General features: G+C 45.8%; 1 protein-coding gene across 1 annotated transcript in view; it reads right to left on the minus strand.

Annotated features, from left to right (window-relative positions):
* Positions 1-26,898, minus strand: part of COL23A1 (collagen type XXIII alpha 1 chain) — a 423,137-nt gene that overhangs the window by 389,573 nt on the left and 6,666 nt on the right. The window contains exon 2 of the mRNA XM_066272386.1: positions 6,350-6,416. Coding sequence (XP_066128483.1) covers positions 6,350-6,416 — 67 coding nt within the window. The remainder of the gene's footprint in view (positions 1-6,349; positions 6,417-26,898) is intronic.

A 26,898-nucleotide genomic window follows, 5' to 3' on the forward strand; every position in this document is an offset into this window, starting at 1 on the left:
CCACACACAATGTCTCTGGTCTGTTATACAAGAAACAACAAGGGCACAACCAGGAACTGAAGAATATTACCGCTGTGACGAAAAGTTCTGAACATTTCCAGGGCATGTCGAGCAGTTAGAAACCAGAGTGAGCTGCGTGAAGGTGCAGCAGCCCTGGGCTCGGCATGTGGCCTCTGGAGGCCATCAGGGCCTGGCAGGAGTTCCCAGGCTACTCCCAGGCTACACGGTCCCTTTTCCTTTCCAGTTCTCTCACTCCTGTACTTTGTCACCTGCCTTTTCTCACCCACGTCCCAAGCCTTTGTTCTTTTCTTCCAGAAAGTCCCAGCCAACCACCAACTCGAGATCTCTCCTCACCTCTCTGGCAGCCCTGACTGATGTCAGTGAAAATGAGGAAGGCAACAGGCTATACGAGGTGGGTCTGTACTGTCCTGGGGGCCACGGATCTGACTGAGAGTGACCACAGCTGACTCAGGAGGCAGTGCCAGGCTCTGTCCTGCTCTCTACAAGTATTTACTCATTCAGTCCTTGCAACAATCCTGTAAGGTAGGTGCTATCAGATGAAAAACTGAGGCACACGAGGATAAATTGCTCATCTGAGGTCATGGAGGTGGTAAGGGGTGGGGAATTTGAACCAGGCAGTCAGGGTTGAGAGGCCATGAGCCTTCTCATGGGGCCACACTGCCTGGTGGCCAAGTTCAACAGAGGAAGAAGACCTGTGTGTTTCAAGTGGAATAAATCTTTAGTCAAATTCAAAATCTGTTTACAGCCTACAGTGAGGACCACCTGGGCATGGCTAGCCAGCTGTCCCTGGGGCAGGACTGAAATGGTCACCTTTCCTTTGTGTCTACCCAGTCATATTTTTCTCTTCTGAGATGAGCACACTAAAATCCTTTGGGGTAACCACACTTCCCCTTCACAACCCATATGGTTCTGGTAGCGTCAACACTGCTCCAAGCTGAGAATGGTCACATGACCCAGACCTCACTGAGCAGTGCAGGCCACCCTCCAGGCACGGTATCAGTTCAGGGATAGGTATCGGCCCCAAGCCAGAAAAGGTGGGGTCATTTCTCAGATTTCTTATTTAATTATGGTAAAATACATACAAAATTATGTATTTTTACCATTAAAAAGTGCACAATTCCATAGCACTTAGTATTTTCTTAATGTGCACAACCATCACCATTATCCATTTCCAAAACTTTTCCATCTTTCCACAGAAACTCTGTCCCCATTCAACAATGACTCCCTGTGTAAGTTTGCTTCAAGGCTGCCATACAAAGAGCCATAGTCTGGGTGGCTCCAACAACAGAAATTTATTTTTTCACAGTTCTAGGGACAGGAAGTCCAAGATCAAGGTGTCGGCAGGTGGGTTCCTTCTGAGACCTCTCTCCTTGGCTTGTGTTCATGGGGTCATCCCTCTGTGCATATGGGTCCTAATCTCCTCTTCTTATAAGACACCAGTCATAGTGGACAAGGGTCCACTTTAACTACCTCATTCTAACTCAGTTACCTCTTTAAAGACTACATTTCCAAACACAGTCACATTCTGAAGTACTGGGGTTAGGGGTTCAGCATATGGGTTTTGGGAAGGACACAAATCAGCCCCTACCACTTGCCCACTCTCTAGTGCTGGGACTTTTGAGAAGGAGAGTGTTCTGTCTGCAGGGCTTGCTGAGAAGGCATGATATATCTATGGGGTGGCTGGGGGCCACCTTCTGGCCCCAAGGACAGCCTGTCTGAAAATGGTGCAGAAAAGAGCTGAGAGATGGAGAGAGAGACCCCCTCCTGACACACCAGAATCCGGCCCTGCTCTGACCTTTCCCCTTCCAGTTCCACACATTAATAACATCCTCGTTTTTGCTTTTCTACCATAGCATAGTCAGAACATTAGTTAGTGTTCTGAAGCTTTTAACTAAAAGAGTTAGTTAATGCAAGGGCCTTTTACACCAGAGTGGCCCACATCTCCCGGATGTCCAGGTCCAGACCACATGGCAGCTGTTCAAGTGGATTCAGGCTCCGAAATGCCAGCCCTGAGCTGTCCTTTTGGGCACTCCCATGTCACATTCATAGCACAATGGAGGCGGGGTGGTGCCACCCCCTGTCAGGGTCCCTTCAGCAAGGTTCCCCAAAGGCTGCCTTGAGGGTGGCCTCCCCCAACAGACTTGAGGTCTTCTGTCCTCCAGCCCAATGTCCCAGGCTCTGCAGCATGCTTGGCTGACGGCAGGCTTCAGGACAAAACCGGCGGAAGACAGAGGACAGGGCAAGCAGCAGGCTCCCTTCCCTCAAAGCCTCCCTGGCGAATGGTCTGTAAGAAGACACGACAAGAAACAACCCAAGTGTCCCTGCGGGGCACTGGCCAGTTTTGTCTCAGGACAGCCCGCCAGCCCTACAGTATTCCATGGTTTAACCCGAGAAGGCAGTGCTCGCTTGGACAGCACACATATTACCCAAACAAGGCAGCAGCACCTGCTCTCTGGGCTAAGTCAGACCATCTCAAAGAGAAACTGCGAACTGCAAAATAGCAACACAGGGACAACAACGTGTGATGCCACTTGTATGAAAACAAGAAGGGCCTGACCTGTGGTGGCGCAGTGGATAAAGCGTCGACCTGGAAATGCTGAGGTCGCCGGTTCGAAACCCTGGGCTTGCCCGGTCAAGGCACATATGGGAGTTGATGCTTCCAGCTCCTCCCCCCTCTCTCTCTCCTCTCTCTCTCTCTCTCCCTCTCTCTCTCCTCTCTAAAAATGAATAAATAAAATTTAAAAAAATTAAAAAAAAAACCAGCATTGTTTTTTTTAAAAAAAAACAAACAAGAAGGGACCTACTGGCTGAAATGTACATAAACTACCTCACAAATCAGGGTGTCTGATACCACAGCCACTAGTCACACGTGGCAATTTAAATTAAAATCCATTAAAAATTTAGTTTTTTAGTTGCTCTAGACCTATTTCAAGGGCTCAGTAACCACAAGCAGCTAAATAGGGCCATGGTCCGGGAGGTGGGCATCTCGCACCTCAGAAAGTTCTGTGAACCTGCGTTGCTCTAGAAGGATTTCCACCACTGGCAACAACCCAGGAAGGGGAGCAGGTGCTGGGGGGGGGGGGTTCACATGTGATCTTTGGTGGTACTTGAATTTTACTGTCACATTATATATTATTTAAAACTCAAAATTAAGCGTTTTAAAACTTAAGACACATTTTTAAACGTTTAAATACACATAAGAAGGTGTGGGAATACCCAAGGGACATGGGTAAGTTCCACTAGGAATATTGTGTAAGCAAGAGAAGACTCTTTGGGGGCAGATGTGAGAACGAGCAGCCTCAGGGGCCTCCTAGGTAACCACCTGCACACCCGAGCCATGCGCACACCTGATCCACATTGTGCAGTGCGGAAGCCCCTCTGTCCTCACATTTCAGCCCTCTTACCACCTCGTAAGGTCCTCAAGACAATTATTGTTCCCATTGTTTTAGCTTCCTAAAGCTGCTTCAACAACTTACCACAAACTGGGTGGTGTAAGATGATGGAAGTTTGTCCTCTCCAGTTTGGAAGGCCAGAATCCCAAAATCAACGTGTGGACAGGGTGGGTTCTTTCTGGAGGCTCCAGGGGAGAATCCCTTCCATGCCCCCCCCCCCGGCTTCTGGTGGCTGCAATTAACCTTCAGTGGCCCTGGACTTGTGTGATCTCTGTCTGTGCCTTCCCATGGCTGTCACCTCAGTGTCCCTTTTTGTCTCAACCCTCTCCCTTCTGTATCTAATAAGGAAGCCAGTCACTGAATTTAGAGTCCACCTAAAATCCTGGATGATCTCATCTCAGAATCCTTAACTTAATTATATCTGCAAAAACTCTATTTCCAAATAAGGCTACTTTTTTAAGTATGGGGGTTAGCACTGGGACATACCATTTAGGGGGACACAGTTCAACCCACTATCCCATTTTATAGATAAGGAGTACGAGGCTCCGGGGCCTCTCACTTGTCCAAGTTCACAGGCCTACTTCAGGGCCCAGCCCTGCCAGTTACCCCGCCCCCTCCTCGTGGCCTCATGGCTGCCCCCGAGTGCCACTTCACAATGGGCAGCACACACAGAGGGGCCGCCCCTTCTCTGGCCTCGATTATCTGTCTGCTGGATCCAAGGATCTGACAAAAGATTATACTGTCCACCAGGCGTGGGAAGGAGCCAGGCCATGGAGATCTGTGGGTATCTCCAATCAGATGGGGACCCAAGCTACGGAGGGTGGTCTGAGTGTCTGGACTCCAAAAGTCTGCGGGAAGATCAGAGCCAGGGAGAAAGGGAATGAGTTAAGGCTTCTGGTGTTGGAGAAAAGGCCACTGTTGGAGAATGTGCCAGCCTCCGGGGTTTTGCATCAATGTAGGGCTCTGGTCCAAAGGGCTCAAGTGAGTCCTCCAGCTTGAAGTGACAGGAGAAAGAGTACAGCAGGCATGGGCATGAGTGTGCATTGGGGCCTGGTTGCACTGACCACAGCTGCCAGGATACTGATGGCAGCCTAGTCCCTGGACAACAGCAACACAGTGCCGACTGCCAGAAGGCTCCTCTCAGAGAGCAGGGAGGTCACTGTCCTCTTACGCACGGGACTGGAGGATCTGGCCATCCTCTCCACTTCCGTGATCTTCCCTGAGATTCCTTTGGAGCTTCTCTTTGTGCTTGGAGAACCCCCAAGGAAGGGCAGGACACAGAATTGCCTCTGGGTTATGCCTTTGACCTGTACTTGCTCTGTGACTTCAGAAAAGCCTAAAGAGCCCATTCCAATATTGTCATCATTTTTTTGGTGAGGTCACTTATAGTTAAGCAGTGGCAGATGGAGGTTTGGACCTGGCTGGGATTTATTTAAGGGCTTCGTGCCTGCTCCCTGCCTCGTCCTCCCTGCCCATCTGTCATTTGTATTTGGGACTTTCAGACTTCCAGTCAGCAGCCCACAGCAAGATACTCAGTTCACACTGCCATCCAGGTCCTGCCTACAAATAAGGACAGCCGAAACTGTAATAGTTTTTATTAAAGTCTACGCAAGTTCAAAATTTCAAAATGCTGCTGTGAAACCCACAGAATTGATTTCACATCTTATGAATGCATTGTGTCTCCCAGTTTAGAAAATATTTATCCATGTAACTCCCATGAATTTAAATCTATACAGCATTCACAAGGAAAGGGGAAAAGGAGAGGAATCATTCTCACTTTATACATTTTGCAGATTATCCACAAATTCATTTGTGGGTCTGGGTTTTTCTTCATTGAGTCACAACTTCTGACTTACTGTCATGTCCTTTTTTTTTTCTCCTATCTGAACCTGAGAGGTTCTATTATCAAAAGCTAGCTCAAGCTTGACCATCAAATCTTCTCCCACTGGGTCCCCAGAGACTGAGTTTCTGCACCAGGAGGTTCACGTTTGCAGCCATCCAAGGTATCCCCCAAACTTCAGATGTTGATGATCAGTGAGTTTGGTTTATGGACCAGCAAAGGAGACTGGGAAATACCAGGCAACTTGGCTAATGGAAGGCATGGCAGTAAGGACAAGAGCCACTGAGCTCAGCTGCTGGCATCCACGTTCTGTCACCTCATTCAATACAGAGAAAAGTCTGAGAAGTGTTACAACCTTCCACTCATTTACTGGTTTTACACACCATCCTAAATGCGAACCCTAAGAATGCTGGGGCTAAAACTCCACACCTAATTCTCAATCGTGGTCTGTGCAAAGCTCTCATGAGGACAACCAGAAGACCTGAGATGAAATAGGACTTGAGGCACACGGGTTAGGAATCAAGAACTCCTGGTTCTATTCACAGCCATACTGGTCTAAAACACCTGAACCCAAGAGAGGCATGATTATTTGAATAACTCAGACCATGTTTCCTTCTCCCTTCCTCCACCTCCACCAAAAGAAATGAAAAGAAACAAACAAACAAAAAACCTTTGGCCCAGTCATTTAGTCCCCCTGACAAGTCTGAAATAGAGCTAAGGTCACAGTGGTAATACCCTGTGGCTGGTTCGTATCTGGTTCTCCATCTTCAGAATGGGACGGTGGTTACTTTCTTAGCATCTAAGCTTTTATTATGCCGAGTTCTAAATATGAGAACCCCAGTGGTTCTCAGCTCCCCTGCCAACACCACATCCCCATCAAACCAAGGCAGTTAATCCTGCTGGGATCTTTGATTAGTGACATGCCTGCCAGGGAAAATAGAGAAAGAAATCCCTTTGGATGGGCCACAAAGTACAATAGATGGCCCAAGTCCCAAGGTGATAACTTTGACCATGTCCTTGGCAGTTTTGAGCAAACAGGAGGGAGATGCCCAGCCTACAGAAGTCAGGAGCCAGCAAAGATTGAATGTCCACTTACCTGGGGGGCAGACGCATTCAGTTGGCGCTTCGCGAACTGTCCGCTGCTTGACTAGTCCCTCCAACTTCTGAAGCCAGAAGAAAAGGGGGGGGGGGGGGAGGGATGAGAATTAGTTTGAGAGCAGAGAGTGATAGAAGTGGAAAAATCAGCAAAAACCAATATATCAAAAAGACAAATTGACAGTGGCAAGGGTATTTTGGAGAACATTTTTTTTAAATAGGTCATTAAATTCCACAGTCAGTTTTGGAATGAGAGGAGAAATAAAAATAAACATAGCAATTACTTGGGAGTCTCTGTAAAAAAGATGGCAGACGAAAATGCTTTGTTACATTTCCACACACAAATCAGGGAAAGCTGAAATGACAGCGCAGTCAGCATAGAGTGGGAGGCAGGGCAGAGCAGGCCCAGGCCCTGCAGCAGCTTTGCTACTCAGACCCCATCTCAGTTGCCCAGGAAGCCCCCAGGCCCCCATCCTGCAGCCCCTGCCAGCCCACTGAGGTCAGACCTTCTGCCCAGGCCCAACCCACCCTGATGATATTTTCTTTTCTTACCTGTGGGGATGCTTGGCCTAGAAAATTTGGTTCTGTACAATTCAACAAGAATTTCTGCAGATCCCCCACCCTGTGCTAGATTTGGGTGAAGGGGAAAGAATTACCAAAGAAATCAAATCAGGCATGACCAGTGGTGGTACAGTGGATAGAGCATTGACCTGGGACGCTGAGGTCCCAGGTTTGAAACCCCAAGGTTGCCAGCTAGAGTGCAGGCTCATCTAGGTTAAGCATAGGCTCACCAACTTGAGTGTGGGATCACTGACATGATCCCATGGTCACTGGCTTGAGCAAGGGGTCACTGGCTCAGCATGAGCACCTGGTCAAGGCACATATGAGAAGCAATCAATGAACAACTAAAGTGCCATAATTACGAATTGATGCTTCTCATCTCTCTCCCTTCCTGTCTGTCTCTCTCTCTCTCACACAAAATAAAAGAAAAAAATCAAGTCAGAAGTCACAGTCCCCGGGCCCTGGCCAGTTGGCTCAGCGGTAGAGCGTCGGCCTAGCGTGCGGAGGACCCGGGTTCGATTCCCGGCCAGGGCACACAGGAGAAGCGCCCATTTGCTTCTCCACCCCTCCGCTGCGCTTTCCTCTCTGTCTCTCTCTTCCCCTTCCGCAGCCAAGGCTCCATTGGAGCAAAAGATGGCCCGGGCGCTGGGGATGGCTCTGTGGCCTCTGCCTCAGGCGCTAAAGTGGCTCTGGTTGCAACATGGCGACGCCCAGGATGGGCAGAGCATCGCCCCCTGGTGGGCAGAGCGTCGCCCCTGGTGGGCGTGCCGGGTGGATCCCGGTCGGGCGCATGCGGGAGTCTGTCTGACTGTCTCTCCCTGTTTCCAGCTTCAGAAAAAAAAAAAAAGTCACAGTCCCGCTTATTATAACTAATAATACAGCCCTGACACAATCACCATCTGATGCCCAAATTACTGTCCTCGACTCACTGAGGGGGCACAAGGTGTAAAGAAAAAGAAGAAGGAGGAAAAGATGAAGGAATTAGTCCCAAATCCCAAGTCTAGGTTTAGGCAATTGAAGTGATTGGTCCATGACCCCAAACTAGCCCAGGCTTGAGTCCTGATGAGAATATGCAAAGTAGTCTTTAGAAAAAACAAAAACAAAAAAACTCCAAAAACCTCCCTAAAAGCAAAACAAAGCAAATCCTGAATGTGTTAGTTAACTTAGTGAAAAACGTACTACTTTAGTTTCAAACATGAAAACATAATTTTTAAAGCACTGCTTTAGAAAAGATAAGAAGACCACCCTGGTCCTGAGCCATTGAGGCCAAGCCTGGAATTTTCACTGAAGATGGTACTCTGGCCAAACTCTTTATTGTCTCTGGCTGTACAGCCCAGGACCAGGAGCCTGAGACAAAAAACATAACCAGGTGAGCTCCAGCCTCCTACAAAGCTTCCTCCTGTCCACCAGTCACACTCATTTTTCAGATGTGCAACAGAAGTTGATACAGGCAACAGGCAACATGTGGACATCACACCCTGGTGGAGGGGTGGGCGCCAGGCAGAGGGTTAGTGTGCTGCCTTTAAATGTACCCAACCTCTCCATCCTCACCACACCTCTCTGCCCGCAAGGCCTCATATTGCCCCCAAGATCGTACAAGGCTGGGTTTGGACAGCAGGCTGTCAGCCCCAATTCGGACTCCCCCCCCCCCCCCCCCACACACACACACACTCCTGCTCTGCCCTGCGCTGGAGCCACCCACCTGGCCCAGGGTGATGCTGCTAGCGGCCCACGCCGGTGGGCCGAGTCTCAAGCCCTGAGATGCCCCTCTGCTCCGACCCCCCAAAGCTTCTCCAGGGTTCCCATCAGGTGAGTGGGATTAGTTCCACCCAGGCAGCAGCAGCCCTGCCTGGTGCGCTGGTCCCTGGAGCACGGCAGCCATCTGGTCTTCATTGAGCCCAACGTTGCCTGGGCTTGTGAACAAGGGCCTCAGGACTCACTTTCCCCCCAGTGTCTCTGCAGATACTATTAACAGTTTCAAAATTTACCTGGAAAAAGAATCCAGCCTTTTAGTTTAAGCCAATTAGTTGAAGATCTCATCTGTTTTAATTATTGCTAGACAGACTAGAATGATTGTTCCCCTTTTTAAACAAAATCATATAGGGCTAAAAATAAAATAAAATACAAAATAACAGCTTTTTAACAACTGCTATCACACCTGGGACACTTTCCTAAAGGGGAAGGGGGGCTCTATCAAATACTGATAGAGCTACTCTTATTTTAAAATAAAAAGCTAAACAGGAAACTATTGATGAGAGGGTAAAAAAACCTTACTGTTAATGCTAGTAGAGGGGATCATAAATTATTGGGATTGAAGTTCTGTTGTCACTTACTCTAACTCCTTTTATGCACTCATCTTTCTAGATTAGATGGTGAATCTGCAAAGCTTTATCTCCTAATCCTCTACCCTCCCCCACCTCCAGACACCTAACTTCTGTGGATTTGCCACTGTACCTCCTGTGAACACAGAGGTAACTGTTTGAATGAGAAACCCAATCCCACAATATTCCTTGCTTTTTTTTTTTTTTTAATTCTAAGGAAATATTCTTTTGTGTTCAGTTTTGTAAGAAATGACTTAAAAGCCTCAACTTTTTACATTCAATTATCTGGCAGCACCCCTCACATCTGCAAACAATATGGTCCTGGTTTTACATATGCAAACAAGTCCTGACTCCAAAAGTAAACAAAGGATGAGTTTGTAAGAAAAGATGGAGACTTGGGGAGAATTCCCCCCAGAGTGCAGAAGAAGAGAACTTGACGTTTTCGGGGAGGGCTGCCAAGAGCAGAGGGAAAGTTAGGGAAAATCATGATTTCCAAGACAGCGTTACACGGTCAGATGATAAATTTATTAATGAGCTGTTGGAGTGCTAGTCTGGAACATTTCACCAGATGTTCGATCACATATCCGAATGGTTACATTTTGATGAAATATGAATTAATGTACAAAAAAGGACGTAATGATTTATTTCTGTCAAATGCTCCAAATAAAGCCAGAGAGGCATTCCTATCCTTTGACAGAAAATTCCTACTTTAGGGAATATACCCTAAGGGAAAAAATGAGCTGAAGCAAACAAATTGATCTTCACGAGGGAGTTGTGCCTCAAAACAGTGAGAAGGACCGTAAGTGCCCTGATGAAACTGTCACATCTTCATGAAATACCAGTGTGAAGACGATGTAGCAACAAGGAAAAAATGTTTATGAGACAATAAATAAAATGTCTACATCTGTGTAAAAATTCAGGCGTGGGGTGGCAGCAAGTAGCAAACATCCACCCACTTGGGAGTTGGGATTATATGTTGATTTACATCTTTAAAAGTTTTTTCTGTGTTATAATACCATCTTCTCAGTTAAGAAAAAATTCTGTAAAGTAGAAGAAAAGCCAAAATGAAGCCTTGAAATCACCCTGTTGAGGACCATCTTTGAATAATGGTCTGATACTTTCTTAGGAAGACTCTGTTCCAGGATCCACTGCTACCAAGCCCCACGGACACCAGCAAAAGGCTTGTAGAAAAGAATGAAACCCTTTCTGCGCAACGCCTCCCCACGCCCTCCCCTGCACGCTGGCAGGAGGACCCACGCATGCGCTCCATGGCCACCAGCAGCCAGAGAGGGTGGCATTTCCCAGCCTTTGATTTAGCATTCTTTATTCTTAGACCCCAGGATGGTGATCATGGTGAGAAGAGGACAGCAGATATAAAGTATTACTATCAAGATTACTGAGTACTTATGCGGCAGATACTGTGCCAACAGATGTTATCTCATTTCTTCCTACCAATAACCCCAACAAGGCTGAGACTACCATTATACCCATTAACGGATGAGAAATTTGAGACTTAGAGAAGGCACTATAAGTGTCAGCGCTGGACTTGAATCTTGCTATCAACTATGTCCAATCACAAAGCAAGACAACCTTTGCTTATAAGCAATTTTCATGTCTAAAAAATGTTACCAAAGCTGCTTTTATTACCTGACCAGTGGTTGCACAATGGAAGGTGTCAACCTGGAACACTGAGGTCCTAGGTTTGAAATCCAAAAGTCGCTGGCTTGAGCGCAGGCTCGCCAGCTTGAGTGCAGGATCAACAACATGGCTTGAGCCCAAAGGTCACTGGCTTGAAGCCCAAGGTCCCTGGCTTGAGCAAGAGGGTCACTGGCTTGGCTGGAGAACCCCCCGAACCACCATAAAGGCACCTGTGAGAAGCAATCAATGAACAACTAAAGTGATGCAACTATGAGTTGATGCTTCTCATCTTTTTCTCTTCTGATCTCTAAAAAAAAACCCCCAACAAAACAAAAAACAAAACCTAGGCCATACAAAAGGACAGAAATCAGATCAGTGGGAGGAGATGTGAGGGTTATGAAACTGTTCTGTGTGGGGCTGGGAAGGTAGAGATATATGACACTATGGATTTGTCAAACACTTTGGCCTGTACATCACCAAGAATGAACTTCAATGGATACAAATTTTAAACAAATCAATCAGGATGCTGGAGAATCCCAGGATGGAAGGTAGGCTGAGACAAATGAATCTAACTGTAAAAAATTATACGATGCAGCCTCACTGAAGGTGGTGGGGAAAAACATGTAGCTGACCCAAGTAACTTCGCAAAATGGTGTTTCTGTTGGAAATTGTAAGGCTGAAGACCAAAGAAATGTACATGGTTGCTACTAGTGGGTAAAGTTGTTTCTCACTAGGGACAGAGTAGCAATTTTGAAACTAGTTTACATATATATTGGGGTTGAACAAATGAGTAAGGAAACTCTGGGTAATGAAATCCAGGTTCACTGTCCAAGAAAGAAGTTATAAATAAGCAAAAGGGGAAAGCTAGAATGACCATGTGGTGCTGAATTAGTCATAGGATTGTTATGAGGTGATGTGTATGTGTACCGACAGACCCATATGGAAATAACTACAGGTGTGTGTACATAGAAGGGTGAACATACAGACAGATATATCCTGCTGTCTGCAGAGAAGCCCTACTACCATTGACCCCCCAGCAGCAACAAGCACACTCAGCGCTTAGATCTTGGTTTCTAAATATCATTCTCCAATAAAAGGAACCATCTCCTAGGAAAGATGGCTGATGCTAAGGCCAAGGCAGGAAAAATTTGAGGAACCTGGAGTACCTTGTGCCAGGAAAGGAAGGAAGTGCTTTTAAAAAAGAGGGGAGGAGTACATCAAAGAAACACAAAACTGACTTGAAAGAGCTCAGAATGGCCAAAACTGGAAAAGTTAAGCAACAAAATAATGTAGTATTGGATTATAAAGAATAAATTAAAAATCCATGAGTCCATAATGATATAAATGACTGAATAAGTAAATGAGGAGAGACAAATCTTCCTTACAGAATTCTAAATAATACATGTTGATATTTCCCTCTCCAGAAGACAGAGCTAAATTCCCCTCTCCTTGAGTGTGGGCCCAATTTAGTGACTTACTTTCAAAGAGCAGAGTAGGGAAAGGAAAAGAGTACCCTCCAAATAGAGAACTCCGGCAGGTACCACTTTAACCAAGCGACCAAAGCTAATGTCACCAGTGATAGGTCGTGTTGACATCATGCTATGATAATGGCAATCTATCTTAGTGTTTATTCTTCCTAAAACACGTATAGCCTAGTAGTCTAATCATGAGAAGTACTAGACTAGCCCAAACTGAGGGATTTTTTACAAAATACCTGATTTGTCTTGAAATTGTCAAAGACATAAAAATCAAGGAAAGACTCAGAAAGTGTCAAAGATGAAAGGAGACATGACAACTAAATGCAATATGGTATCCTGGATGGGATCTTGGAACAGGAAAGGATGTTAGAAGGAAACCTTGTAAGATCTGAGTAGAGCCCATAGTTCACTTACTCAAACGGGCAGCAGATGGTCCTGGCTGGTTGGCTCAGTGGTTGAGCATCAGCCTGGCGTGTGGATGTCCTGGGTTTGATTCCCAGTCAGGGCAGGGCAGGAGAAGAGACCATCTCCTTCTCTGCCCCTCCCCCCTTCCCTCTCCCTCTCCCTCTCCCTCTCTCTCTCTCTCTCTCTCTCTCTTTCTGTTTCCCTTCAGTCAAAGTTCCATTGTTCAAGCCCATTGGCCCCGGGCACTGAGAATGGCTACATGGACCCTCCACCTCAGGTGCTAAAAAATTAGCTCAGTTGCGAGCATGGCCCCAGGATGGGGTTGCCAGGTGGATCCCAGTCAGGGCACATGTGGGAGTCTGTCTTGCCCTCTCATTTGGAAAAGAAAAAAAAAATATGGGCATCAGAGTCACAAAGTCTCTCACCAACAATTAAGATATAACTTTGTTATTTTTTATAACAGATATTCTTTTTTTAAAAATTGAGATAAAATTCACATAGCATATAAAATTAGCCATTTTTGAGTGAACACTCAGTGGCATTTGGGGGAGTTATAATATTGTGCAACCACCCCCTTTCTCTAGTTTCCTAAATCTAGTTCCAAAACATTGCCATAACCCCAAAAGGAAATCCTGTGCCCATTAAGCAGTTGTTTCCTATTCCTCACTCATCCCAGCCAGTCTCTGTGGACTGACCTATTCTGGATATTTCATATAAACACATATGTGAACTTTTTTGTCTGGTTTCTTTCACTTAGCATGGTTTTGAGATACATCCATTTTGTATCATTCCTTCTTATGGCTAAATAATATCACATTGTATATTTATACCACAATTTGTTTACCCATAAATTCATTGATGAATATTTGGGCTGTTCCATCTTCTGAATATTGTGAGTAATGCTGTTATGAACAAAACATACGTATATGTATTTGAGTATCTGTTTTCAATTCTTTTGGGTATATACCCAGGAGTGGAATTGCTGGCCCATATAGTAATTCCACATTTAATGCTTTAAGGGCCTATCAAACTTATCCATGGTGGTTGAACCATTTTACATGCCTACCAGCATAGTATGAAGGTTCCAATTTCTTCCTACACTCACCAACAGATCTTAGTAGATGTGAAGTGGTATCCCGCTATAGTTTTGATTTGCATGTCTCTAATGACTAATAACGTTGAACCATTTTTCATATGCTTGTTGACCATTTGTATATCATTCTTTTGAGAAATGTATACCCAATTTTTTGTTCATTTTTAAATTGGGTTGTTTGTCTTTTTGTTACAGAGTTGTAAGAGTTCTTTATATATTCTGAATACTGCATCTATATCAGATATATGAAAAAATATATATTTTTTCAAATATTTTCTCATATAATCTGATCTATTCTTTTTTTAATTCTTATTTATTGATTTTAGAGAGAGAAGAAAGAAAAGAGAGATTCACATGTTTGAATCCTGCATGTGCCCCAACTGGGGATCAAACCCACAACCCTGGGGTATTGGGACAATGCTCTAAGAATCAACTCAGCCACCTGGTCAGAGCCAGGTCTATTCTTTTTTTTAACTTGCTTAGTTTTTTATTTAAATTTTATTTAGAAAATTAGATTTAAAGGGGTGACATTGATGAATACGAGAATGTAGGTTTTAGGTAAACATTTCTGTGTGCCCATCACCCAAAGTCAAATAATTTTTCGTCACAATATATTTGTCCCTCTTTACTCTCTTCCAAGAAACCCCTGCCCCGGTAACTACTTAAATTTTATCTATTCCATGAGTCTCAGTTTTATATCCCATCTATGTGTGAAATCATACAGTTCTTAGCGTTTTCTGATTTACTTATTTCACTCAGTATAATCTTCTCAAGATCCATCCATGTTGTTGTAAATGTCACTATGTCATCATTTCTTATGGCTGAGTAGTATTCCATTGTATATATATACCATTTCTTCTTTATCCAGTCCTCTATCGAGGGACTCTGGTTGTTTCCATGTCTCGGCCACCATGAACAATGCTGTGATGAACATGGGCTACATGTATCTTTACATATCAATGTTTCTGAGTTTTGGGGTATATACCCAGTAGAGGGATTGCTGGGTTATATGGTAGTTCTATTCTTAATTTTTGAGAAACCACTGTACTTTCTTCCATAATGGCTGTACTAATTTGCACTCCCACCAGCAGTGAATGAGAGTTCCTTTTTCTCCACAGCCTCTCCAACACTTGTTATTACCTGTCTTGTTGATAACAGCCACAGATCTATTCTGGATCAGAATTCTAACCACCTCCAACAAAGACACAACATGGGTGTGTTAAAACATCTTGAAAACTGGAAGTGGTGAGTAGTCCTGTGGTTTCATGCTGGTCCTTACATCTGTCTTTGTTAAGAGCTTGTTGATTAATGGTAGGATATTGTTACTAATACATTTGACCTGGTTCTTTTTAGTTAATAGTAATTGTATTTGTTTTCAATTACTGAGTAACAAACTGCCATCAAACATCAGTTTAAACCAACACAAATTTGCTCTTACAGTTTCCAGGGTCAGAAGCTTGGACACAGAACTTGGTTCTTTGCTCATGATGCTGAAATCAGTGTGTCAGCTAGATGTTTCTGGAGCTCTGGGTCCTCTTTCAAGCTCATATGGTTCCTTGCGGTCTAAGGCCCTATTCTCTTGCTGGCTGCTGGCCAGAGGCTGCTCTTGGCTCCCAGAGGCCACTCCCAGCTCCTTGCCACATGCACCCCTCCACACACTCCCCCATGCTTCAAATATCTCTAACTTCAGGAAGGATCCAGGCCCTTTTAAAGGCTGAGTTGAGTAAGTCAGGTCCACCAAGGATAAGCTTTGTAATTAATTCAGTTAATTGACTAGTAACTCATTAATAGGAGTGATATTCCATCATAATAACAGGCTTCACTTCTGCTCCAGGGGAGGGGAATATACACAGTGTATGTGCCAGAGGATGGGAGTCTGGGGGCCGTCTTAGGCTTCTGCCTGCTAGAGTATATATTAAAGTTAACTTCTTAATTCTGACAAATGTATTATGGTTACGTACACATAAATGGTATATGTTTTTATGAAACTAAAATAATTCAAAAAAAATTTAAAGGCTACATAATAGATTTTTACTGCCAGGCAAGATGGAGTAGCAATGACTAGATTTACCTCTTACCTAAAATAACATCAAAAACTCAAACAACTGGCCTGTGGTGGTGCAGTAGATAAAGTGTTGACCTAGAATGTTGAGGTCGCTAGTTTGAGACCCTGGGCCTGTCTAGTCAAGGCACATGCCATAAGCAAGCAATGAACAACTAAAGTGAAGCAACTTTAAATTGATACTTCTTGTTCCCTACTCCCATTTGTAAAATCAATAAATAAAATCTTAGAAGGAAAGAATAAGGGTTCAATTTTGCCCTGGCCGGATAGCTCAGTTGGTTAGAGCATCCTTCCAAAGTGCAGATGTTGCCAATTCGACTCCTAGTCGGGGCACATACAGGAACTGGTCAATGTTCCTGTCTCTCTCCCCCTCACTCTTCTTCAAATCAATAAAATAAATATTAAAAAGAAAACCCTCAAACAACTACAACAAAAATCCACAAATAAAATATATGAAATCATGGTTTTGAAGACATTGGTATCAAAATGGAAAAAGGAATGATTTTGAGACACAGAAAACAAAGGCTCTAACTTCCTGCATTGGGAACATTGCCAGGCTGTGTGGCTCAGGAGGAGGACATACCTGGCTGCCTTCTGCAACTGAAGAGACAAAAGAGGAGTCTAGGATGTCAGGAAGTTCAGGTCTGCAGAGCAGTGGGTCTGAGGGGTGAGAGCTGCACGCAGAGAACCACAGAGCTCTGGCAGGGTCCCCTGGGTATTCAGCAGAGCATTGGTCAGCACATGTGTGTGAGGAAATGACCTGACACCAAGAAAAGAACCACCCAGAGGATTAGTGAACAGTGCCCAATCTCACACGGGACTGGGAAGATTGCCTGTCAAACACCAAGTAGAGTACAAGCAGGGGCATGCATCAGTAGTAAGGAGTAATCAACCTCAGGTAAAACACAGCTTTAGCCCCAGCCAATGGGTCTTAAAAACAAGATCCAAAGGGATCAAACTATTTCAAACTAACTTAACTATGATACAACAAAGCTCATGAACATAGAAAGAATACAAAAATATCTAGCACCCAATGAGGTAAAATTCATAATGTCTGGCCAGCAAGAAAATAGCTTCCATAATGAGAAGAAAAATCAATTAATTGAAACTGACTCACAACTGCCACAGATGTTAAAATTAGCATACAGACCTTAAAACAATAGCTGTAACTACACTGCATATATTCATAAAATAAAGACATCAAAAATATTAAATGACCTGCCTGACCAGGTAGGTAGTGGCACAGTGAATAGAGCGTCAGACTGGGACACAGAGGATCCAGGTTCAAAACCCTGAGGCTCACCAGCTTGAGCCCAAGGTTGCTGGCTTGAGCAAGGGGTCACTAGCTCTGCTGTAGCCCACCCCCATCAAGGCACATATGAAAAAGCAATCAATGGACAACTAAGATGCCGCAATGAAGAAGTGATGCTTCTCATCTCTTCCTTCCTGCCTGCCTGTCCCTATCTGTCCCTCTTTCTGTCTCTTTCTGTCACACACAAAAAAACTAAATGACCTAAACTGAAATTATAGAGATGAAAATTATTATGTCTGAGATGAAAAAAAAAATAGGGTAGAGGGGATTAATGGCAGATTAGATATTGCAGAACAAAAGATTACTGAACTGGAAGTCAGTAGTAGAAACTATCAAAAATGAACACACCAGGAATTTTTTTTTTTTTATAGAGACAGAGAGAGAGTCAGAAAGAGGGATAGATAGAGACAGACAGAAATGGAGAGAGATGAGAAGCATTAATCATTAGTTTTTCGTTGCAACACCTTAGTTGTTCATTGATTGCTTTCTCATATGTGCCTTGACCGTGGGCCTTCAGCAGACCAAGTAACCCTTGCTCAAGCCAGCGACCTTGGGTCCAAGCTGGTGAGCTTTGCTCAAACCAGATGAGCCTGCACTCAAGATGGCGACCTTGGGGTCTCGAACCTGGGTCCTCCACATCCCAGTCCAATGCTCTATCCACTGCACCACCGCCTGGTCAGGCCACACCAGGAATTTTTTTAAAAAGAAAAAGAGCCCTGGCTGGATAGCTCAGTTGGTAGAGCATTGACCTGAGGTGCAGATTTGATCCCTGGTAAGGGCACATACAGGAACAGATCAATGTACTTCTCTCTTTCCCTCTCCTTTCCACTCTTTCTATATTTAAAGCAGTAATAGCCAAAAACTTTTTCAAACTTAATGATAACTATAAACGTACATATCCAAGGCATATCATGAATTTAATTACCTAAAACCAGTGATAAAGGGAAAATCTTAAAAGCAGACAGAAAAAGGCATATGGACTAATGAACTTTCCTATACTGCTGGTGGGAATATAAAACAATACAATGGCTTTGAACAACAGTTTGGCAGTTTCTTAAAAAATTAATCCTACACCTATCGGATGATCAACCATTCCACTCTAAGGTATTTATACCCAAGAGAAATGAAAGTATATTCCATATAAAGACTTGTACATGAATGTGCATAGAAGCTTTGTAATAGCCAAAAACAGGAAACAATTCAAATATACCTCAACAGGTGAATGAATAAACAAATTATGAGATATCCTTATAATAATATTTAGTAATTAAAAGGCACAAATGATATATGCAAAAGTATCAATGAAGCTGTCAATAATTATACTGAATGGAGGAAACCAGACCCCTCTCCCCCACAAAGAGCAGTGCATGGTTCCATTCATTAAAAATTCAACAAACCGCCTGACCAGGCGGTGTGCAGTGGATAGAGCGTCGGACTGGGATGCAGGTTCAAGACCCCGAGGTCGCCAGTTTGAGAGTGGGCTCATCTGGTTTGAGCAAAGCTCACCAGCTTGGACCCAAGGTCGCTGGCTTGAGCAAGGGGTTACTCGGTCTGCTGTAGCCCCACGGTCAAGGCACATATGAGAAAGCAGTCAATGAATAACTAAGGTGTCACAACGAAAACTAATGATTGATGCTTCTCATCTTTCTTCATTTCTGTCTGTCTGTCCCTATCTCTCTCTCTCTCTCTCTCTCTGTAAAAAAAAAAAAAAAAAAAAATCAACAAGCCTGACCAGGCGGTGGTGCAGTGGATAGAGCATCGCCAGGACACTGAGGACCCAGGTTCAAAACCCAGAGGTCTCCAGTTTGAGCAGGCTCATCTGGCTTGATTACAGGCTCACCAAGGTAGGTTCGCCAGCTTGAGCATGGAATCAGACATGATCCCGTGGTCTCAGGCTTGAGCCCAAAGGTTGCTGGCTTGAAGTCCAAGGTCACTGGCTTGAGCCCAAGGTCTCTGGCTTGAGCAAGGGGTCACTGAAGCCCCCTGGTCAAGATGCATATGAGACAACAATCAATGAACAACTAAGGTGCTGCAGTGAAGAATTGATGCTTCTCATCTTACAGTCTGTCTGTCCCTGTCTGTTACTACCTGCCCCCTCATGTGTGCTAAATAAAAAAAAAATAGCAAAGGCCCTGGTTGGTTAACTCAGTTGGTTAGAGTGTTGTTCTGAAACAAGGTTGAGGCTTCACTCCCCTGTCAGGGCACACATGGGAAGCAACCAAAGAATGCAAGAATGAATGCTTCTCTTCCCCCTCCACTCTTTATCCCTTCCTCTCTCTAAAGAATAAACAAATAAAAACCCTGGCCAGATAGTTTGGTTGGCTGGAGCATTATTCCAAAGTGGAAATTGCTGGTTCAATTCTCTGGTCAGGGCACATACAGGAGCAGGTCAATGTTTCTCTCTCTTTCTCTCTCTCTCTCTGCCTTTCTCTCAAATAAAATTAACAAAATGGAAACTAATCACTTGTGATAGAACCAGTAACACCTGGTGGCAGGCAGGGAGAGATGGAAGGGAGACAGGAGGAAACTTTTCAAGGTGATGAATGTGTTCACTATCTTGATTGTGGACATGGTCTCTCAGGTGTACACACATTAAAACATCTAAATGTGCATTTTAAATATGTGGACTTAATTTTATGACAAATATACCTCAAAAAGTCAAAAACAAAAACCCCCAGGTAATGGCCCCCACAGGCTTGGCCAGGGCTGTGCAGCTGGGGTTCTGGGCTCAGAAGCCCTCGGGTCACCACACCAAGCTTCAGGTGAGCCCCAGCTGCATCAGGTAAGCCTTGGCTGCGTCAGGTGAGTCTTCACTGCGTCAGGTAAGCCTTGGCTGCGTCAGTTGAGCGAGAGTGCCTAGCCCCGTCCAAGCATTTGGCAGGAGCTCAGAAATTTTTCTCTAAAGAATGTGGGTTTAATCAGGGACTCCCGTTGACACACGGAGTCAATCTCTTCCAAACCACATCGGCAAACATTTCTTCAGTGGTCCTTGTTCAGTCCCAAAATACATTAGCATGTTTTCAAAGGGTTGGTCTGCAAACAAAATGCAATTCTTTAGTAATCCTTATTTTGTCTTCCCAGTCCTTGTTTTTCAAACACACTTCACTTTCCATGAAACCTGTCTTCTAGGGTTCAGCACCCTGGTCTGACAAAGGAATCCCATCAACGCCCCCGTAAAGGAAATGGATGGTTTCCATCATGGCTTTAGATCTGCTAAGAGGAGGCTTCTGAGCCTTCCCCACACCACGGCCAGTCTTCTCCAGGGGCCCAGCCACCACGATGGCTGGTTTAAGTCCCCACACTGAGGTCTACCCGCTTCCTGCTGCCCGGGCCTGCCCGCGGGGTCTGGAGCTTCCCCCCGTGTATCAAGTCAGATTAGATGGTATTATGGCTGGTTGAATTGTGTCCCTCTAAATTCATGTTATAGTCCTAACCCCCAGTCCTTAAGAATGTGACTATTCTTGAAGGTGGGGTCTTTAAAGTGGTAATTAAGTAAATGAGATTATTTTTGATATCCACTGTGACTGGTATCCTTAAAAGAAGAGGAAGTTAGGAGACTGACACCCAGAGGAAGGCCACATGAAAACATTAGGAGAAGAGCCATCTGCAAACTGAGGAGAGAGGCCTCAGGAAAAACCCTCTGCTGACACCTTGCCCTGGTCTGGTAACCACCAGCACTGTGAGGAAAAAAAGTCATATTTTTGCTGTTTAAGCCTCTCAGACTGTGGTCCTTTGTTATGGCAGCTCTAGCAAACTGACTGAGATGGGGTCTCCCAGAGACTTGTCCCCACCCTCACCTCCCTCAGTCCCCACCGACCCCAGGGGAATAAAGTGCAAGGCACTGGGGACCTGGAGGACTTGGATGCTGGGCCAAGGGAGGACTTTCACCGTGTAGGCTTGGGAGGCATTGAAGGTTGCTGAGAACGGGAGGGAGACACTGTTGAGAATATGACCGGCCTGGGGGTGAGGGCACAGAGTGGCAGGACTGAGACAGTCAAAGAAGTAATTATTTCAAGAAGGGCCCACAAATAGGGCCAGAAGAAAGCCCATCACCATCCTGCAGGCTGCGTGAGAAGGCATCTCTTTCCAGCTCAGCTCATTCAAAGCCAAGCCTGAGGTGGGAGCCTCCTTACAGAAGTGGGAAGGGGACTGTCGCTGGGGAAGACCCCTGGCACTGAGGCATACAGTCCTGGCAACCACCTGATTGCCAGGATTAACAACGTGGGGAGTGGGTGAGAGGGAGCTGACAATTCCCTCACTGTCATTGTTGGGGCAGCCCAGGAGGGGGGCAGCACCCCATTTTCAGAGAAGTGCCAATGAAGTGCACTTCCCCAGAGGCGAAAGCTGAGGCTTGGAAAAGCCCAGTAATGAGTCCAAGGTGGTGTGAGTGTGTGGGCCCAGTGGAGGCTCTCAGGAGGACAGGCGGGGACAGCTCCTGAGGTGAGGGATGAGCTCAAGTCTCACCCTTCCCACTTCCTTCAATGGTTCCTGCATGTGCACATGCACACATGCACACTCATATTCACAGACATGCTCATACACACATGTACACATGTATATGCAGTCTCACACAAGGCACTCACATGTGAGTACACACACGTGCACTCGTATGTGTGCACGCACAAATGTTGACATGTGCACACGCACGATCTCACATGTATGTCCTGACACACACACCCTCAAGTCCCATCGCCAGGTGCACTCGTCCTTCATTTGCACCACCAGTTGGTCTGGAAACGATGCTGTGGCTCACAGCCCAGACGTCACACAAGAAGGCACAGTAAATAGATGGATAGACTCTGCTTTTTGTGTATGATGATCCCCTGTGGAGGCCCAAAGTTAAGTCAATTTTATTTAAACTGCCTTCTAAAGCACCAGAATACACTGTAATTGCTTCATGATTTGTTTCACAGCTCAAAGTTGGAAGCGAATTCTGTTTTAAGTTGACATTACCCATTTGAAAGCACTTTTCCCCCACAGATCTTGTGGTTACATCAGAAATTAAAGTTTTCTTATTTACCAAGTGAACTGAAGCAGATGTATGAGGCCTCTAGTTTACCAGTTACCCATGAACATTGGGGAAGTTTGTGCCATATTGAATAATCACAAAAATGTGCAAACCTATGTATTAATCAAAGCACATTTACTAGGTGTTTGAAGCTCTTTCACAATGAAAAAGCTGTGTAATAAAGGAAATGGATGGTTTCCTTTTCATGACTAGTTAGATTTTTGTATTGGTCATAAATGTGAATTTTTTTATTTAAATGGAGAAGTTCCTTCTGCTAAAATGAGAGACTGAAAAAATGGGGTTATGAAGCTAATTCAGTCTTTCCTTTTCTTCAACAAGCAAGTCACATTTCTCTGTCACTGACTGGAGACAGGATGTGTGTTAACACTTTTCTTATTTTTCTGTGTGGCCATAACAGGCTGGCAGAATCCCAGTGTTCAAAGGATCATAAGGTCAGCCATGTAATCAGGGGCTTCCCCTCTGATGAGCAGACACAGACATACCTTCCGGATTCAGTCAAAGAAAGCATTCTAATGAGAACAGCCATTTTCAGGATGTGTATGGTGTGCTAAAGCACATCAGACTTATCAACATGTTTAATCCCCACAGAAACCTCAGGGCAAAGATGGGAATGCCTGTTTAACAGATGGGCAAATCGAAGGCACACAGCTAGGAAATGCTAAGCTGAGAGGTTAGTCCAGGTTTGTTTAAAGATAAAGGCCTTTTTTTATTTTATGTTTTAGAGAAAGAGAGGAAGGGAGGGGAAGAGAGAGAGAGAGAGAGAGAGAGAGAGAGAGGCACATCATCAACTAGTTGTTCCGTTCAGTTGTTCTATGTAGTTGTGCACTCACTGGTTGCTTCTCCTACGTGCCCTGGCCCCCTGACGGGGGATGGAACCTGCAACCATGGTGCACCAGGACAATGCTTTATCTACTGAACCACCTGGCCAGGGCCTAAAGCTGAAGTCCCTTATCTGCCAGCCTAGGGGTCTGTCACCTACTGAGGACATCCACATTGATAGAAAAAGCTGCTGTAGCTGCTCCAGGCTAAATTACTGCTTCCCCTGGGGACTGGGGACAAGGAGTCAGGTTACCCAGGTTCTGGCACATGCTGCCACCTGGGGCCAGTCATGCCCTGCTCTGGGAAGGGGAAGCCCTCTCACAGGGGCTGGGGGCTGGGCTGGGGGTCCTTTCTCCCAGGCAGGCACGAAGGGGTGAGTTCACAGTTCCCCTTATTCCTCTACGAGTGCACTGCCTTCCTTTAAAATGACATTTGCAAACATTTCTTCCGATAGTTCGTGCTCAGCCCTAAAATGTGTTTCCCAAGGTCTTCTCAGTGCCCGTGCAAACCATTGAAGATTATTACCAATCCTACTCATGGAGGAAATTGAACAGAGAGGAAGTGGAAGCTGCATGTAGCCTCCAGAGAATGTTCTCTGAGTGCCATTTGCTCACAGAACTGGGAGCCAATTGCGGGACCGCCTAGTGTGGCTCAGGAAGGTTTCCGCACTGAAACAGCAAACGAGGCGAACTCTGAGATGACATCTTTGGAATTTTTACAAATCTTATTTTCAGGATTTCTTTTTCTTTTTTTCCAAAGTTAGAAGCGGGGAGGCAGTCAGCCAGACTCCCACATGTGCCCAACCAGGATCCACCTGGCATGCCCACCAGGGGGCGATGCTCTCCCCATCTGGGGTGTTGTTCCGTTGCAGGGAGCCATTCTAGCACCTGAGGAGGAGAACATGGAGCTATCCTCAGCGCCTGGGCCAACTTTGCTCCAATGGAGCCTTGGCTGCAGGAGGGGAAGAGAGAGACAGAGGAAGGAGAGGGGGAAGGGTGGAGAAGCAGATAGGAGCTTCTCCTGTGTGCCCTGATCAGGAATCAAACTCAGGACTTCCACATGCCAGGCCAACGCTCTACCACTGAGCCAAATGGCCAGGGCCAAGGATTTCTTGATTATCTATTGCTTTCTGTTTTAACAACAAATTCAACTGAAATAAAATTTCAAGCAAAAGTTGGAGTGAATCCACTCTGCTCATCAGAGCTTGAAGCATGACTTCACAAAGGCATGACAGTCGCAGACTCAACAGGAAGATAAACGTGTATGTCATGAACAAACTTGGATGTTCCAAAATCAAAATAAAAAAACAAAGCCCTAAAGACATTCCTCTATAAGCAATTACTCGTTGTCCTAAAGAATAACAGAAGAGGCCCAGGCCAACCGGTTCAGTGGTAGAGGATCAACCTGGTGTATGGAGGTCCCAGGTTCAATTCTTGGTCAGGGTACACAGGAGAGGTGACCATTTGCTTCTCCACCCCTCCCTGTTCTCTCTGTCTCTCTTCTTCTCCTGCAGCCACGGCTCAATTGATTTGAGCACATCATTTCTGGGTGCTGAAGATGGCTCCATGGACTCTCTGCCACAGGCACTAAAAATAGCTCGATTGCAAGCACTGGCCCCAGATGGGCAGAGCATCAGTCTCAGATGGGGGTTGCAGAGAGGATCCTGGTTGGGGCACATGCAGGAGTTTGCTCTGTATCTCCGCTCCTCTCATTTAAAAAAATAAAAAGAATAACAGAAGAGACTTTGCCCACAAAACCACTGGTTGTACCATTATCTGTACCAGCAGGAGTGTGGAGATGGCCTAGAGGATGCGGATCCCATTGATGAGATCCTCCACAGTCATGAAACATGACCATAAAGACTGTGTAACACCTGCAACAATATTTATGATGTTAGGTTGAAAACTATACAGGGATAAGCAGTGTGCATCCTCAGTAACAATGAGGTAAGCGTAAACCTGTCCGTGGGTAGAAACTGGAATGAATGATGCCAAACGTTAGACACTGTAGTTCTTGTTTTAGGGCGGTGGGGTTATCAATAACCTCATCATATTTTAAATCAACATACATGTTGGTCATTTTTTTTCTTTTCCTTTTTTTTTTGTATTTTTGTATTTTTCTGAAGTTGGAAACAGGGAGGCAGTCAGACAGACTCCCGCATCCGCCCGACAGGGATCTACCCAGCATGCCCACCAGGGGGCGATGCTCTGCCCATCTGGGGCGTTGCTCTGTTGCAACCAGAGCCATTCTAGTGCCTGAGGCAGAGGCCACAGAGCCATCCTCAGCGCCTGGGCCAACTTAGCTCCAATGGAGCCTTGGCTGCGGGAGGGGAATAGAGAGACAGAGAGGAAGGAGAGGGGGAGGGGTGGAGAAGCAGATGGGCACTTCTCCTGTGTGCCCTGGCCGGAAATTGAACCCGGGACTCCTGCACGCCAGGCTGACGCTCTACCACTGAGCCAACCGGCCAGGGCCTGTTCATTTTTTTTTTTTAAGGAGGATGGGGAGGAGTTGCTGTGCTGGCATGCTATTTCCCAACACTGGGTCTAACATCCTTAGTAAAGAAGGTGGGAGCTGATGAGCATGTCACGGGTCCAAGAGAAAAGGGTCTATACCTGCTCTGCTGCGAAGAGCAGGGTTAAAAGAATTCCCCCTCACCAACACTGCCTCCTGGTGGGGGTTAGGGTGAGAGAAAGGAGAGGAAGCTGCAGAAACCGGTGGTGAAGGAGAGCATCTCTCTGAACTTGGAAGGACTAGGTCAATGCCCAGTGGGGCCCAGGGCTCAGAGTGCACCTTCTGCTGCCCCAGCGAGTCCATCTGGCCTCCCTTCTCTGCCCTGAACCACAACTCCTCTGACAGCCTAAGGAGTGTTCTCACCTCACATGCAGAGAACTGAGGCTCGGGGCCACACAGCCAGCAGGCAGCCAGTGGCCGCCCTAGACTGAATGCTTGTGTCTCCACAAATTCCTATGTTGAAAAGTAATTCCCAAGGTGATGAGGTTCGGAGGTGGGGACACTGGGCAGTGATTAGGTCATGAGGATGGAGCCCACAGTGGGCCCCACAGAGCCCCCTCACCCCTTCAGCCATGTGGGGACACAAGGAGAAGACGGCCATCTATGAGCCAGGAAGTGGGCTCTGACCAGACACAGATTCTGCTTAGTGCCTTGATCTTGGACTTTCCAGCCTCCAGAACTGTCAGAACTAAATGTTTGCTTTTTAACAAGCAACCATGAAAAATAAATGTTTTGCTGTTTTCTTGCCACCCAGTTATAGCAGCCTAAATGGACTAAGACAGTGGCCTTCTGACTCCTTGTCCAAAGTGTTTCCTCTTCCAAAGTCAGGTCCCACGCAGCTCCAGGCAAGGCTGTGGCAACCCCCAAAGCACACCCAGCTTCTACTCCAAGTCACTAGGACTCAGGGTGCCCCCAAGACTCCTCAACCAGGCCAGGGGAGGAGGGCCTCCTTCCTCATGAGAACACTCCCTGGGAGACCAATACGGGTGGGCAGAGGAAGGTGTGCCTGGGATCCGGTGGCCCCGACTTGGGGCGTGTCCACACTGCTGTAGGCTGGACACTGAACTCACACAAAGGGTGGAGAGTATGTGCCGACTCTTCTCATTCCTCCCTTCCAAGGCACCCTACAAAGCTGAGGGAGCCCAGGGCTGGCCCTGTGTGCCCAGAGCAGGTCACTGCCCCACCTCAGACACATTTCGTCCTCCACAGAACAAGGACAACAACCTCCGTCTTCCATATCTCATGAGGCTGTTGTGGGGAAGTGTTAAAATCTTAATTTAGCTCTGGCCGGTTGACTCAGCGGTAGAGCGTCGGCCTAGCG

The sequence above is a fragment of the Saccopteryx bilineata genome, chromosome 4 (assembly GCF_036850765.1).
Source record: "Saccopteryx bilineata isolate mSacBil1 chromosome 4, mSacBil1_pri_phased_curated, whole genome shotgun sequence".
NCBI lineage: Eukaryota > Metazoa > Chordata > Mammalia > Chiroptera > Emballonuridae > Saccopteryx > Saccopteryx bilineata.